The 15,919-nt window shown below is 40.0% G+C and overlaps 2 protein-coding genes and 1 pseudogene across 2 annotated transcripts in view; 2 read left to right on the forward strand and 1 right to left on the reverse strand.

The window, feature by feature from the left end:
* Window positions 1-1,670: 1,670 nt before the first annotated feature.
* GXYLT2 (glucoside xylosyltransferase 2) overlaps window positions 1,671-15,919 on the forward strand; it is a 204,439-nt gene continuing 190,190 nt past the window's right edge. Inside the window, exon 1 of the mRNA XM_054595024.1 lies at window positions 1,671-1,945. Coding sequence (XP_054450999.1) covers window positions 1,671-1,945 — 275 coding nt within the window. The remainder of the gene's footprint in view (window positions 1,946-15,919) is intronic.
* LOC129087931 (syntaxin-8-like) lies at window positions 10,980-11,689 on the reverse strand (annotated as a pseudogene).
* LOC129087932 (developmental pluripotency-associated 5 protein-like) lies at window positions 15,449-15,799 on the forward strand. The gene has a single exon (XM_054595025.1). The coding sequence runs from the start codon at window positions 15,449-15,451 to the stop codon at window positions 15,797-15,799; it is 351 nt and encodes a 116-aa protein (XP_054451000.1).

Genomic DNA, 15,919 nt, shown 5'->3' on the forward strand with positions numbered 1-15,919 from the left:
TTAAAGTGTCAGAAAAATTCATTCCTACACTTGTGAAGTTATTACTCTATTTCATATGTATATATGATAAGCTACATTTTATTGTGTTAACTACCACAGAGCTTTTATTGGGCACCTATAGCAAGGTACTGTGCTAGTTTCTTTGAATACATTATTTAATTTAATGCCTGATGGGGTTGTAGAGAAAAGGGAACCCTAGTACACTATTGGTGGGAATGCAGACTGGTGTAGCCACTGTGGAAAACATTATGGCATTTCCTCAAAAAACTAAAAAATGCAACTGCCTTTCAACCAGCGATCCCACTGCTGGGACTATACCCAAAGAATCCTGAATCACCAATTCAAAAGAAATCATGCACCCAATGTTCATAGCAGCATTATTTACAATAGCCAAGTGCTGGAAACAGCCTAAGTGCCCATCAGTAAATGAGTGGATAAAAAAATTTGTGGTACATTTACAAAATGAAATACTATGCAGCAGAAAGAAAGAAGGAACTCCTACCCTTCTTGACAGCATGGATGGAACCGGAGAGCCTTATGATAAGTGAAATAAACCAGTAGGTGAAAGACAAATACCATATGAGCTCACCTATAAGTGGAACCTAATCAACAAAACAAACAAATGAGCAAAATAGGACCAGAGACTTGGAAAAAAAGAACAAACTGACAGTGACTGAGGGGAAGAGGGAGGGGGATAAAGGGAAGGGGGAGGGAGAGAAAGGGAAGGGGAAGGGGCAAGCAAAGGAACATGAATAGGGGACTCATGGGCATGGACAACGGCTGGAGGATTGACTGCAGGAGTCAGGGTGGGGACTGGGTAGGGGTGTGCAATGGGGAAAAAGGCAGGACAACTGTAAATTAACAATAAATTGTAAAAAATATTTAATGCCTACAAAATGCCAGTGTGGAAAACAGTACAATTATTCCATTTTGCGTGTATGGAAATTAAGCCTCAGGAAAATTGTGCAACTTTCTCAGCATCACCAAGCCAGTAAGCAGCAAAGTCAGATTTTAAACCCAGATTTTGAAATTCATTTTATAAATTCTTTAGGCTACAAGGATCTAAATTAATTTTATCCAACAGATATCCATCAAATGTTAGGTCTTGAACTGGACAAACAGGATAGAGATGTCTCTGCCTGATTGGATGTATGGATAGGTTCATGAGTGCTTGGATAGGTGGATTAAACTAAACAGGGAAAATGCATGGAATAATTAGGGAATCAGAGGGAAGAATCCGTGGCAATGGGAAGGTAAGTGAATGCCTGAGTGAATGAGGAAGTAAACAAGGGAATGGAATGAAAGGATGAGAGGGTGTGAATGAATGAATCAAGAGTGCTTGAATGAGTAAATGAGGAAATGAGAGGCTTTGAGGCTGCGCTACCTGCAGCTGGAGCTTGTGGAGGCCAGAGGGTGGGCAGCCGAGCAGCTACTCCACACAGTACGGTAGGCTCGGGCTGCTCCTCCTTCAGCCTGGTTAGGCCAACTCCTCTCCCACATCCTCCCCCTCTGCTGTTGCCCGCCCCCAGCGCCCAGACCCCAGTCCTGGGCAGGCTGGCTGAGGCGGCAGCTGCTACGCCCTGCTTCCCTGGTCCCGCTGCCGCTGCTCAGAGCTCCGCGATGCTCAGACGGGCCGCGCTGACCAGGGGCTGCCGCTGCAGCGCTGCACCATGAAGCTCCGCAGCAAAGCGGCTGCGCTGCTCCTGCTTGCTCTGTCAGCTCTGCTGCTGGCGAGGCTGACCCTGCGCACCGGCGGCGCTGAACCCCCAGCACCTCCTGCGCGTCCCGCGTCCGCCCCGCAGCGCCCTCACGCGCCGGGTCCCGCGCGCCTCCTTAGCCGAGATACCTTCACCCGCCCTGGACAAAGCGCTCAGAGGCGCCGGCCACCGGGTTCGCGCCCCCGAGCCGGCCACCGGGGCTCAGCGAGCCTGGAAAAGTTGGCGAGGTGAGTCGTGGCAGCCTACAGTCCTGTCTCGGAGCCCATGTCTCACCCCGTCCACCCATGCCAAATCAAAGGGAGGCTCTGGGCTGGAGGGACAGAGCTCAAGCTCACCCTCGGGCTGCCCATTTCTATTTCTTAACCTGATAGAAACGAAGAACCACCGTAATGGAGTTCACCCGATGGCCAGTGCTGATAATCACGTACATTTTCCAAAGAAGTGTCAGAGGAAGTGATTTATATATTACGTTTTTTTCCTTTAACTGTCGAAGCAAGGCTTATTTTTGCATTTTTGTAAATATGTGCCCTTTGTTTAATTTTTCAAGAGCCATCACGATGCAAGACTGCTTTATTTAATTCTCATGTTTCATTGGATACTTTTCACCAAACACGTAGGACTGATTTGGTTGGAAAAGTTAGGTGTTTACCAAAGACTGGCTGCCTGTAGTTGAACCTCGAATCACTGTGTGCTTAGAAGGAAGAGGCACTCGACCTAAGTTTATTAAAAGTTTTCTCCTTGAAAGGAGTGCATGGCCTGAAAGGACACAGTGGGGGGTTTCCCTGTGCCTCAGTTCTAGTTAAGACTCGAGAGTCGAGAGTCGTACAGAGAAAACATCTTAACCTTTGACAATATATTTGATATTCTCTTTCTTTGAATCTAAGCAAGGCTTAACACGCCACAGTTTTTCATCAGAGAGTATTTGGCTTTAGGGTTGCTGGCAGGTTAGGGGTTGCCTTTATTTCTTTTGTTGGGAAGAGCTTTAAAAGGACCCCTTGTCTTGTAGCTGCAGTGTTTACTTTGCCCTTTTGAAGCTGTAGATGTTTCTAATTGCCTTTGCAAGGTTAACATTTGCTGGGTTCCTTAATTACTTGAAATGAGTGTAAGAATTCTTTTTAACCATAATAACGAAATGTGTTTTGGTGCTTTAACTGTAACTAAAAGAAACAAAGCCTCAAGAAGTAGCTTTATTAGCTTCTTTTCTGCTTCAATAAGTGTACAGATGGGTTCTGACAAACTTGGGGTGGAACTCCCAGTTATCTATAGAATCATTCTTAAGCATTTAGAACCACTTACAACCCCTTATCAGTGTATATACTCTTTTAAAAAAGGATATTTCTGTTAGGAACTTAATAGGATTTTTCCTTTCTGTGTACTGAGTTTTCTTATAATGGATTATGGTTCAACTGCAAGTTTACTATGATTTGTAAATTGACGGGACTACCTGTAAGATAATAACTGACTCCATTTAATATAGCTAACCAGTCACAATGCTAAAAACAGTCATTGTTAACAGTTTTGGTATATAAACCACTTCATCTCCACCATAACCCTATGATAGTGGTTCTCAAGGTGTGACCTTGGGCACCGTTGGGCAAAGAGAAAGGTTGCCAGTTTGATTTCCAGCCAGATTGCATGCCCAGGTTGCAGTTCAGTCCCCATGTGGGGAGTGTAGAGGAGGGAACCCATTGATGTTTCTCTCTTGCATCGATGTTTTCCTCCTTTCCCCTCTCTCTAAAAATAAAGAAATACACTGTTTTTTTTTGTTTTGTTTTGTTTTGTTTTTTTTTTTAAGTATGGCCTTTAACCACCATCATCAGTGTCACCTGGGGCATTCTTAGGAAGGCAGAATCTCAGGCATCATTCTGGACCCATTATATCAGAACCATGGGGGTAAAGCCAGTAATCTGTGTTTTACCAAGTTCTTGCATTGTTTCTAATGCACATCAAAGTTTGAGAGCAGGCTCTGTGAAGTAAGCACTATTATTGCCATTTTACAAATGAGGGTAACACACAAAATGCAGCACTTCATCCAAGATTCATAGATAACATGTGGTAGGTAAGGATAAAGACCCAGTAGCAGCCTGGGTCCAGGTTGAGCTCTTACATGCTATGCTGATGTCATACACTAGTCTTGCCTGCATTTTATTATTTTTCTGAGATTTTTCTAAAGAAACAGCATAGATTTTTGCAACTGTTTCATTCTTCAAGGTGTTGGGAATGTTGAGGCAGTATTTTCTTGTCTCTATCTGAATAAATTGTCTCTGACTAGGAAGAGATCATGAACAGAATCTAAATTTAGGCAAGGACTATTTCCATAAGCAACCCTGGAAGCCATTTTTCTTTTGAACCTATCTCTTAGATTATCATGAAAATTGTGGGCAATACCATAGAAATAAAGAACAAAATTTAAGAAAGGAAGAGTGAAAAATAAGCGAGCCACAGGAAGTCTCAAGCTTAAATGCATAAACATAAAAGCCTAGTGCCCTCTGGAGAAGTTGACATTTTCTGGGATTTATTAATGTTTCTTTCACTACCTAGACAGAGATGGAGACAGAAGATTCTGAAGCAGTAAAGGAGCAGGAGCAAATATTTCTGTATGAACTCCTTTATTGCATTTCTAATCCTGCCTGGGTTAAATTTTTGTGGTTTAGGAGGAATTTTATTTTAGGGAGGGAAAAGAAAGCCTCATGTATTCAGAAAGCAAGTGCTTTAATCTCTTTATGTGGATAAAATCCAGAAGAAATGAAGGCTACAGGGATCTCATTTCTCAGGCTTGGGGGAGTCATCAGCAGAAGTTTGGAGTTGGATGTGACACACCACCTGCTGACCAACCAACCCTGGACAGTACTGCCTTGCCTCCCCTAGAGTAATGCTGTCAGTGAAGTTCTGCCACGTCAGCACAGGAAACAGCACTTTCCTTCCACATCTTGTTTTAATTTCAGAGAAGTTTCCAGGGACTTGCCTAGTTAGCAGGCAGACCCTGCAATTTTGTAATTAGTCATTTGTATGCAGTCTGTCCTGTGATGGCCTCTCCTCTCTATAAATATAAAGCCAGGGGGTAAGATCTGAGCTTTTATGTCAAGGTTGGGATCTGAAAACTGTTCTATTGCACAAGAGAAATGAAATCTTTCTATTTAGATTTATTGATGATTTATATCTGGCTGACTTCCAAAAAGAATTTGAGATGACTTTCAGTAAAAAGCACATATACAATAATGTCACTGAAATAGTTATACAAAATGGAAAGGCACAAAGAGGAGGGGGAAATAAGTACTATTTGTGAAAAACAGGCCACTATTGTTATAAAGATTAAGTGTTCAATTTAGTTCTAAGCTTCCTGGCAGCCATGTCAAAAAGGGAAGCATAGTGAGCTGTCTCATTGTCACTGAAAGATTAAAGGACAAGTTTATCAAGAGAGATGATTTGTTTTTCATGAACTGAATTTTAAAAGGAGAATTTAACTTAGGAATAAACTTTAGACTTTAAAAGTCTATCCAGTTTGCTTCTGAAAACTCCTCTTTGAGCCTACACATGGGAAAAGAAATTTTACTGTAATTGCCAAGCCCTGCCATGTAAAAAAAGAATGTGGCACCTGGAGTCCTGAGAATTGGATTCTAGTTCCAAGACATTTCATCTTAATTTCCTCATCTGTAAAATGAGTGAATTGATCCAAAGTTTTCTGAAATTTCTTCCAGCTCTGACATTTGGTGATTCTGTGATGATATCAAGTTTACCTCCAAAACCCCAACAAAGACTGTTCAGCTCTTTGTGCATCTCTTGCAAAATCGCTGTTTGTCATTTGTTGGCTACGGCCTAGAAGTCTTATCAATTATTCAACCTCAACCTTTTTCTGCACTTTTATTCTTTTTCTTCTGTGCTGGCCTGTATAGTGCTGTTTTTTCTTAAAATATGATTTCTAAGGGAGATTTAAGCTACCTGTATGCTCTTGAGTGCTCCTGTGCTGTTGTATTCCAGTCATTCAGCAAAAGTTTATTGCACATATATTCTGGGCCAGGCACTAATTGTATCAGTGGAGTTGCTGCCCTCCCAGGATTTTTGTGGGAGGAGGGAAGGAGGGAAGACAGAAATATGTTACACTTGGTAGCCTCCCCAGCTGCTTCAGTGAAAGGAAACATATGTACTTGCTCATCAGGAGACACCATCTCAGGAGTTCCCTTTGGTCTCTAAGTCTTCTCAGGAGATTCTAGCCTGAATACAGGTTTCACTAAAGAAGTATAATGTTATACAGCAAAATGCTAAGTTTGTGGCCATCCTATAATTTGCTGATAGGACCAGAGTACATGAAAGTTCTTTATATTTTGGATACCAGCTTTGATATTATATCCTATGAGTATTGATTCTATTCAGATTCATTTTTTGCCAATTAGTCTGTAAGTTCTCACTACCCCCTGCAAATTTCAGCCCCTACCAATACTCAAACAGTAAGCCCTAATTGGTTCTATCTCAAAATATATTCCCACTCTCACCATTTCTACCACTTCCATGGTACCACCAGTCTCCTAAACACGGTCATTTCACATCTGGACATCCAGCAGCCTACTGTCTGGTTTGCGTGTTTTCACTCTAGTGCCCTCTACAGTCCATTTCGTGTGCAGCTGCTGGAATAATCTTAAATGATGTAGACAACATCAAGTCACTTTCCTAGTTAAACCCCTACCAGGGGTGTCCAATAGGTGGCTGGTGGGCTGCATGTGGCTCAGGATGGCTATGAATGCGGCCTGACACAAAATTGTAAATTCACTTAAAATATTAGGAGATTTTTTTTTGTATTTACCTGTCACAATGTATTTAATGTGTGGCTCAAGACACCTCTTCTTCCAGTGTGGCCCAGAGAACCAAAAAGTTTGGACGCCCCTGCTGCAGTGACAGACCCTATCATATTGAGAATAAAATTCAGTTTCTTGGTGCGACCTTAAAGCTCTTGCCTGATCTCAACCCCATTTAGTTCTCTGACCTTGTTTCTAACCACTCCCTATTTCACTCATTCCAGTTCAGCCACACTGGACTTCAAATGCACTGAGCTCATTCCTACCTTAGCAATTTTTGTTTTCTGTGCTGGAATGTTCCTTGCTCACATCTTTGTATCACTAGCTTCCTCATTTCTTTCAGATTGGTTATGTCCTTAGAAGGGTCTTCTCAGCTGCCTTAGAGAAACAGAATCTTCCCTACTATTCTCTACCCCCTTACCCTTTTAGTATATATTTTTATAGCACTCATTATTATATGACCATTGTATTTTATTCGCTTCTCCCCCCTCCTCCATATATACTTCATATACTGCTAGCACCTAGAACAGAGATGATCTCATAGTATAAATACTTGTTGAATGAACTAATGAATGAGTGCAGCATCTACCTTGTGCCATCGCTATGTTGACACTTCATTTACATGATTAAATTATGTATTATTAACAATATTCTAAACAATCTCACATCTTTTAGGAGAATAGTGAGGATCTTTAATATTAACACTATTAAAAGAGAAGGAATTTTTTCCTTTTAATAGATTTTAATTTTTAGAACAGTTTAAGATTTATAGAAAAATTGAGACAGCAATATGAAAGAGTTTCCCTATACTCTGCACCAAGTTTCCTCTGTTACTGAAACCTTCACTGGTATGATACATTTGGTGCAATTAATTAACAAATATAGTGCATTATTACTAATGTTTAGTTTATTCAGATTTCTTTAGTTTTTACATAATGTTGTTCTTATGTGCTGGGATCCCAACCAGGATACCACATTATATTTACTGTAGTTGTATTGTTTCCTTAGGCTCCTCTTGGCTGTGGCCATTTCTCAAAGTTTCCTTGTTTCTCATAACCTTGAGAGTTTTGAAGTGCATTTGTCAGATATTGTTTAGGGAACTCCACCACTGGACTGTGTTTATTCATGATAATACTGGGGTTATGAATTATTGGGAGGAAAACCATAGGGGCAAAGTGCCATTTTCATCACATGATATCAAGTGTATATACTGTCAACATGATTTATAACTGCTAAAATTGGCCTTGGAGTCACCTAGCTGAGATAGTGTCAGAATTCTCCACTGTGAAGTTACTCTTCCCCACCCCACCACTCCATATTGTACACTTTGTAAGGCAGTCACTATACACAGTCCACACATAAACACTCAGCATGCTTGTTGCTGTTGGGCTATCTTTTTTTTTTTTTTTAGTTTTTCACAGGTGACAGAGCAAAACATATGTTTATACTAACCTGTATATGTACATGTACTTATAAATATTTCTACATGTAACCATCTCTAGTTATGTAAAGCTAATCATGGGTTCATACTAATGTATACAACTCTATTACTTACATGGATCATTCTAGCTTCCTTTACTTGCTTATCTCTCATATAATTTGCTCTGTTTTTTTTTAAATGCCTGTAGCATGGAGGAGGGACTAGAAAGGAGTGAAGGGGTGAGATAGAAGCAGCTAATTGACTTAAACCAAGCAAGGTTCACCCCTTGAGTTAGGGATGAGGCCAAGGCCACCCAAGGTCAGAGACAATATAAGAGTAAACTGTTTCTAGTGTCTGAGACTATAAGGGACGAAAGTCAGGAACTGGCAACCATGTTTCTGCCATATGGAGAAAGTTGATCTGCATCAAAAGTATATGAACCCAGGGTGATATGGAAAGATAAGAAACAATGCTGAATGATTGGGGTGGGGGATAGGTCCTAACGTAGTTCCCAAGGCCAGCTTCTGCCCTTTGCTGGCTGTGCAGTTTTATTTCTTTCCTAGATTCCATGAATTGAGTTTTGTCACTCACCACCAAAGAGTTCTGACTAATTTGGATATGTGGCACCTGCTTTTAGTGCCTTTATTAAGTTCAATGAATAATAGCCTTATTGACATTTATTCCCATACAAACTCACAGGTGAGATTCTTTGGAAGAAAATTTGAAAACAGATTTGTTTTCATTGGAAATACTTCTCTTCATGTTATAATTCACTGTAAGAAAATGAGAGAGACTCCCAGTTAAGATGGCAGAATAAGTAAGTGCTGTGCTGACCACATCAAAATTACAAATAAATTATAGAACAATCAATCTGGAGAACCATCTGAAGACTAGAAGAACAGAAGTCCTATAATTACAAACATAAATAAACCACATCAAGACTGGTAGGAGAGACAGAGACATGAAATAAGCTGGTCCAAACCCACGTGTGGCAATTGAGAACATGCAGGTTTATCTCAGCTGCAGAGGTTCCCCCTGAGGAGCAAGGCAGCTCAGTCTTTCACTGGGTATCCTAGCCCAGGATACCAGAGCTGGAAAGAGGAGTTCCCATAACATCTAAAGGGCTTGTGCACAGACTCTCTCTCACAGGTACTCACCCTAGATTCCAGCAGAGGGACAGGCTTCAGAGGCACCAGAGACAAACAAGGAGAGACAAGATGTGTGACTTCAAGGTGAGGGCTGGAGGGACAGCCACCACTGTAATTACATTGAGTCCTCCTTCTACACAGCTGCTGAGTAGGTGCCATCTTTCCTGTGTTGAACCCTCCCCACAATGGTCAAATCTGAATCTGCCTGGTGAACATCACATGCCCCACCCTGGGGACTCCTTAAGACCCTGCCTCACCTAACTCACGAACCACTGGGGGCTCTTTCAGTAGCTGAGCCTTACAGGCTGCTAGCAGGTACTGACCAGATATCAGGGTGCCTTGTGCCCTTTACTGAGTGGCCTCAGGTCCAATACTGGTGGCAGCCAGCCTTGATTTGCAGTGTGGACTCTCTGACATGCCTCCAGGGTCAGAGCATGAAGCTACCAACTGCAGATTACATTGTAGCCAATATCAGGTAGCCCTGGGCTGGTCATGGGCAATGACCGACCTTAGACTGTACTGGAGACCCTTCAAATAGGCCCCAAAACCTATACATCTGGTGGATGGCTTCACATCACAACAAAGAGCCATCCAATTTGTTGCAAAAGCAGTACACCAAAAGAGTTGTCTTGGCAGATCCAAGAGCCTACTGGGGCAAATCCTGCTCTGTGGGGTCAGCCCCCACACAGTAGCTAGTATGCATGGTTGGGGCCAATTCTCACACCTAGTAAGCCTGATGGTCAGTTTCACCCACTGACATGTCTATAGCAATCCAGACCTTGTTACAACAGGAGGGCACACACAACCCACACGAGTTACACTTCTAGATCACCCAGCCCAGGTGATGTGGGAGACTGTGCCACTGAGCCCCACAGCAAACCTTGTCATAAGCCTACCCTGTTAAGACTAGGAGACACAGCAGATCTGCTCAATACATAAAAACAAACACAGAGAGGTAGTTAAAATGAGACAAAGAAACAGGTCCCAAATGAAAGATCAGGAGAAAACTGCGGAAAAAGAACTAAATTAAATGAAGGAAAACAACCTAATGGATGCAGAATTGAAAGCACTGGTTATAAGGATGCTCAAGGAATGCGGTGATAACTTCAATAAAAAGTAAGCATAAAAAGGACATAGAAACCATAAAAAAGAACCTTAAGAAATGAGGAGTGGAATAACGGAAATGAAGAATACCCTAGAAGGAATCAACAGCATATTAGATGAAGCAGATCATCAAATTAGCAATTTAGGAGACAAGGTAGCAAAAAATATCCAATAAAAACAACAAGAGAGAAAAAAATTTAAAAAAGTGAGGATAATTTTAGGGACCTCTAGGACATAAACAACATTTGCATAATAGGGGTACCAGAAGGAGAAGAGAGAAATCAAGGGATTGAGAACCTAGTTGAAGAAATAATGGCTGAAAACTCTAACCTGCAAAGGAAAAGAACGTGCAAGTTCAAGAGGTACAGAGAACTCCAAGCAAGGTGAACTGAAAGAGGTCCGCACCAAGACACATCATAATTACAATGGCAAAGGTTAAGGACCAAGAGAGAATCTTAAAAGCAGCAGAAGGAAAAGCATCTTATCTACAACAGAGTTCCCATAAGACTGTCAGCTGATTTCTCAACAGGAATTTTTAGGCCAGAAAGGATTGGAAAAAAGTGTTCAAAGTGATGAAATGCAAGGACCTACAACCAAGACTAGTCTACCCAGCAGGGTTAGCATTTATTTATTTATTTTTTCAGAGCTTGAGGGAATTTTTGAGAGCAGCTTTAGTGCATCAAAAGGGTGCTGAGCTTTTCTTCATCACCAGCAGGTGTCACAGTTTAGTGCATCAAAAGGGTGCTGAGCTTTTCTTCATCACCAGCAGGTGTCACAGTTGGTGGTCCCTTTATTGCTACTACTTGGTAGGCCAGAGTGCAATGACCATGATAGCCATGAGTAGCAATAAAATCACCATTGTCATCCTGCAAGCTGCTGACTTTCTGTCCACCATATTCACATGCCTGGTTTCAGTGTGAAGTTTCTCATCTGTATTCTTCAACAGGTTGGCAAGGTCACCAATTATCTCATTTTGTTCATACAGCTCATTCCCAATATTTCACCCCATTTGCTTTTGGCTACTGATGATAGAAGACAGGGCATCAAGGCATGCATCCTCTTCTTGGATGATTTTCTGCTGCTGTTGCCAGATTTCATCAAAACCCAAGTCTCTGGTCTCCTCCAGCTCCTCCAAGAGCAGAGGGTTTGGGATGTCTTGCTTAGTCCCTCCTGTCATCAGGCTGGACCTGATGAGATCTGGTTCTGCACCCTCATTCTTAAAGGATGCCAAAAAATAGTCTCTCAAGTTAGAATATCATCTAATAGGTTCTGTCTTCAGTCCCCTTCATGCTGGGTTATCTGGTGTGTTGATATAGCTCTGAGCAATAAGTCCTTCAAAAGCGCAACCTTTTCCTTCAGATTCTGCAACCAAGCTCTAATTGTCATGGTAAGCTTGGTTGTAGTTTCATCATTTCTTTCATACTGGTTTCATTGTTGAATTTTCTCAGCAATCTCTTGTGCAATTTGGCGAGTAAAATTGTATGTGGAGAACCAGGGGTCTGGAGCCATAGTTCAGTATCCTGCGCTATGCAATCATAGCAGAGATAGCATTTAATATTGAAGTAGAATTAAAGAGATTCCCAGACAAGAAAAAAGCTAAAGGAGTTCATTATCAACAAATTGGTATCAAAAGAGATGTTAAAGGGACTTCTTTAAGAAGAATAGGGGGAAAAGAATATAAATATGAATAATGAAATAGCAATAAATATGTTATCTCTCAATATTAATTTTAAGTATGAATGAATTAAATGATCCAATCAAAAGACATAGGGGATGAATAAGAAAACAAGACCCATATATATACTGTCTACAAGAGACCCAATTCAGATCAATAGACTTACAGACTCTGAAAGTAAAGGGTGAAAAAAGATACGTCATGAAAATGGAAGAGCAAAAGCTGGGATAGCAATACTTATATCAGACAAAATAGACTTCAAAACAAAGGCTATAATAAAGGACATTACATAATGAAAAAAAGAATCTATCCAACAAAATGATATAACCCTTGTAAACACTTATGCACCCCAAATAGAACCACCTAAATACATAAAGCAAGTATTGATGGACAAAAAGGGAGAGATTTACAGTAATAGTCATAGTAGGAGGTTTTAACACCCCATGGACATAAATGGACAGATCTTCCAGACAAAAAATCAACATAGAAACAGTGGCCTTAAAAGACACGTTAGACCAGATAGATTTAATTGATATTTTCAAAACATTCAACCAAAGCAGCAAAATATACATTCTTTTCACATTCACATGGAACATTTTCTAGGATAGACCACATGGTAGGACACAGAACAAGTCTCAATAAATTTAAGAAGATTGAAGTTATGTTAAGCACTTTCTCCAACTACAGTGGTATGAAATAGGAAATCAATTATAAGAAAGAAACTGAAAACACACAAATACATGGAGGCTAAATAACATGTTAATAACAATGTATGGGTTAGCAATGAGATCAAGGAGGAAATCAAAAGTTATGTTAAGACAAATAAATATGAACACCTAATAACCCAAAATCTAGAGGACACAGTGAAAACAGTCCTAAGAGGGAAACTCATAGCTATACAGGCCAACATCAAGAAGCAAGAGAAATCTTAAATAAACAACCTTATCTTACATCTAAAAGAACTGGAAAAAGAACAACAAACAAAGCTCAAAGTGAGTAGAAGGAAGGAAATAATAAAGATCAGAGCAGAAATTTTTTAAAAAGTCTAATAAAAACAATACAAAAGATCAATGAAACCAGGAGCTTATTCCTTAAAAAGATAAACCCTTAACCAGGTTCATCAATAAAAAAAGAGACAGGACACAATAAATAAATAAAGGAGGAGAAGCAATAGCTGACACCACAGAAATACAAAAATTATGAGAAAATATTACAAACAACTATATGCCAACAAATTGGACAATCTGGAAGAAATGTATAAATTTCTAGAAACATACAGTCTTTCAAAACTGAATATAGAAGACACAGAATTTCTGAACAGACTGATTACAACTAACAAAATCAAAGCAGTAATCAAAATACACCCAGCAAAAACAAAACCCTGGGCTGGAAGGCTTCATAGGTGAATTTTATGAAACATTCAAAGAACTAACACCTGTCCTTTTCAAACTATTCAAAAAAAATTCCAGAGAAAAGATTCCCAAGCTCATTTTAAGAGAGCAGCATTATCCTAATTCCAAAACCAGACAAAACTAAAAAGAGGAAAAAATTATAGACCAATATCCCTGATAAACATAGATGCAAAAATCTTTAAAATATTAGCAAATCAAATTTAGCAATACATTTAAAAGATAACCACGATCAATTGGGATTTATTCTTGGGATGTAGCTTGGCACAATATCCACCAATCAATTAACATGATAGATATACCACATAAACAAGAAGGATAAAAATCATATTATCTTGTCAATAGATGAAGAAAAAGCATTTAACAAAGTGCAGCACCCATTTATGATAAAAACTCTCAGCAAAAAATGGTTATAGACAGAACATATCTCATCATAATAAAGGACATATATGACAAACCCACAGCCAACATCATACATAATAACAGTGAAAAACTAAAAATATTTCCCCTAAGATCAGGAACAAAACAGGGATATCTGCTTTTACCACTCTTATTCAACATAGTACTGGAAGTCCTAGCAACAGCAACTAGACAAGAAAAAAATAAAAGGCATCCAGATTGCAAAGGAAGAAGTAAAACTGTCAATTTTGCAAATGACATGATAGTGTATGTGGAAAACCCTAAACATTCCATCAAAAAACTACCAGAACTAATAAGTGAATTCAGCAAAGTATCAGGATACAATCAGGTGAATTTTTATACACCAATAATGAAATATCAGAAAAAGAAACTAATAATCCCATTTACAATTGTATTAAAAATAAAATACCTAGGAATGAATTTAGCCAAGGATGTGAAAGATAGGTACTCAGAAAGTGATAAGATCCTGAAGAAAGACATTGAAGATACCAATAAATGGAAGCATATACCATGTTCATGGATAGGAAGAATTAACATTATGTCTATACCAAGGCAATCTATAGATTCAATCCAATACCTATCAAAATGCCAATGGCACTTTTACAGAACCAGAACAAATAACCCAAAAATTCCTATGGAAACACAAAAGACTCCAAATAGCCCATCAATACTGAGGAAAAAAGAGCAAATTTTGAGGAGTCACACTACCGGGTCTGAGACTATACTACAAGTCTATGGTAATCAAAACAGCATGGTACTGGCATAGAAAACAGACATATAAGTCAATGGGACAGAATAGAGACCCGAGAAATAAACCTATGGCCTATGTGGTCAATATTTGACAAAGGAGGCAAGAACATACAATGAGGTAAATATGGTCTATTCAATAAATGATGCTGGGAAAATTGCAAAGATGAATCTAGACCACCTTCTTACGTCATATACAAGAATAAGCTCAAAATTGATTCAAGACTTAAAAGTAAGAATGGAATCCTTCAAACTCATAGAAGAAAACATAGGCAGTAAAGTCTATGACATTTCTCTTGGCAATATTTTTTCTGATCTATCTCCTTGGATAAGGGAAACAAAATTAAAAAAATCAACCAATGGGAATACGTCAAACTAAAAAGGTTTTGCACAGCAAAGGAGACCATCAACAAGTGAAAAGACAAGCTATTGTATGGGAGAAGATATTCACCAATGATACATCTGATAAGGGTTTAATATCCAAATTTATAAGAACTCATGCTATGCAGCACCAAAAAACAATAGAATCCAATTAAAAAATGGGCAGAACACCTGAATAGACACTTCTCTAAAGAGGACATACATGTGGCCAATAGACATGTGAAAAGACACTCAACATCAGTAATTGTCAGAGAAATGCAAATTAAAATCACAATAAGATACCACCTCACACCTTTCAGAATGGCTATTATCAATAAATAAACAAATGATATGGATTGGTGAAAAGGAAGCCTGTATGCACTGTTGGCAAGAATGCAGACTGGTACAGCCACTATGGAAAACAGTGTGGAGGTTCCCTCCAAAATGAAAAAATGGAACTGCCTATAACTTGACAATTCCACTTCTGGGGATTTATCTGAAGAAACCCAAAATACTAATTCAAAAGAATATATGTACTCCTATGTTCATTGCAGCATTATTTACAATAGTCAAGATAGGGAAGCAACCCAAGTGCCTATCAATAAATGATTGGGCGACCTGAACTCGGAGTGTGATTTTCGTTTCGAGGCACTCAGGATGGGGAAGCTGCCGAAACGGAAAGATATCCCATCGTGGGTGAAAGTTCCTGAAGACTTGAAGGATCCCGAGGTGTTCCAGGTCCAGACGCAGCTGCTGGAAGCCATGTTTGGCCCAGGCGGATCTCGAATCCCGTACATCGAGCAAGTGAGCAAAGCCATGCTTGAGCTGAAGGTTCTGGAATCCTCGAACGTCACCGAGGTCGTGGTTTACGGCAATTACATGTACAAGCTCCGAACCAAGTGGATGCTCCAGTCCATGGCCGAGAGGCACCGCCTGAGGCAGGAGCGAGGGATGCTCAAACTTGAGGAAGCCATGAATGCCCTCGAGCTAGACCCTTCGATGAAGTGAGGCCAGTTTGCAACCAACGGCACCTGGGACCAGGATGTGCACAGTAGGCTGTGCCAGAGCTGGAGGGGATCTGTCCTGGTTTAAACTGTGCTGCAGCTTGACAAGGTTAAACAGCTTGTT

Source organism: Pteronotus mesoamericanus, unplaced genomic scaffold, assembly GCF_021234165.1.
Source record: "Pteronotus mesoamericanus isolate MK-2021 breed Mesoamerican mustached bat unplaced genomic scaffold, CSHL_Meso_final scaffold_54, whole genome shotgun sequence".
Lineage (NCBI taxonomy): Eukaryota > Metazoa > Chordata > Mammalia > Chiroptera > Mormoopidae > Pteronotus > Pteronotus mesoamericanus.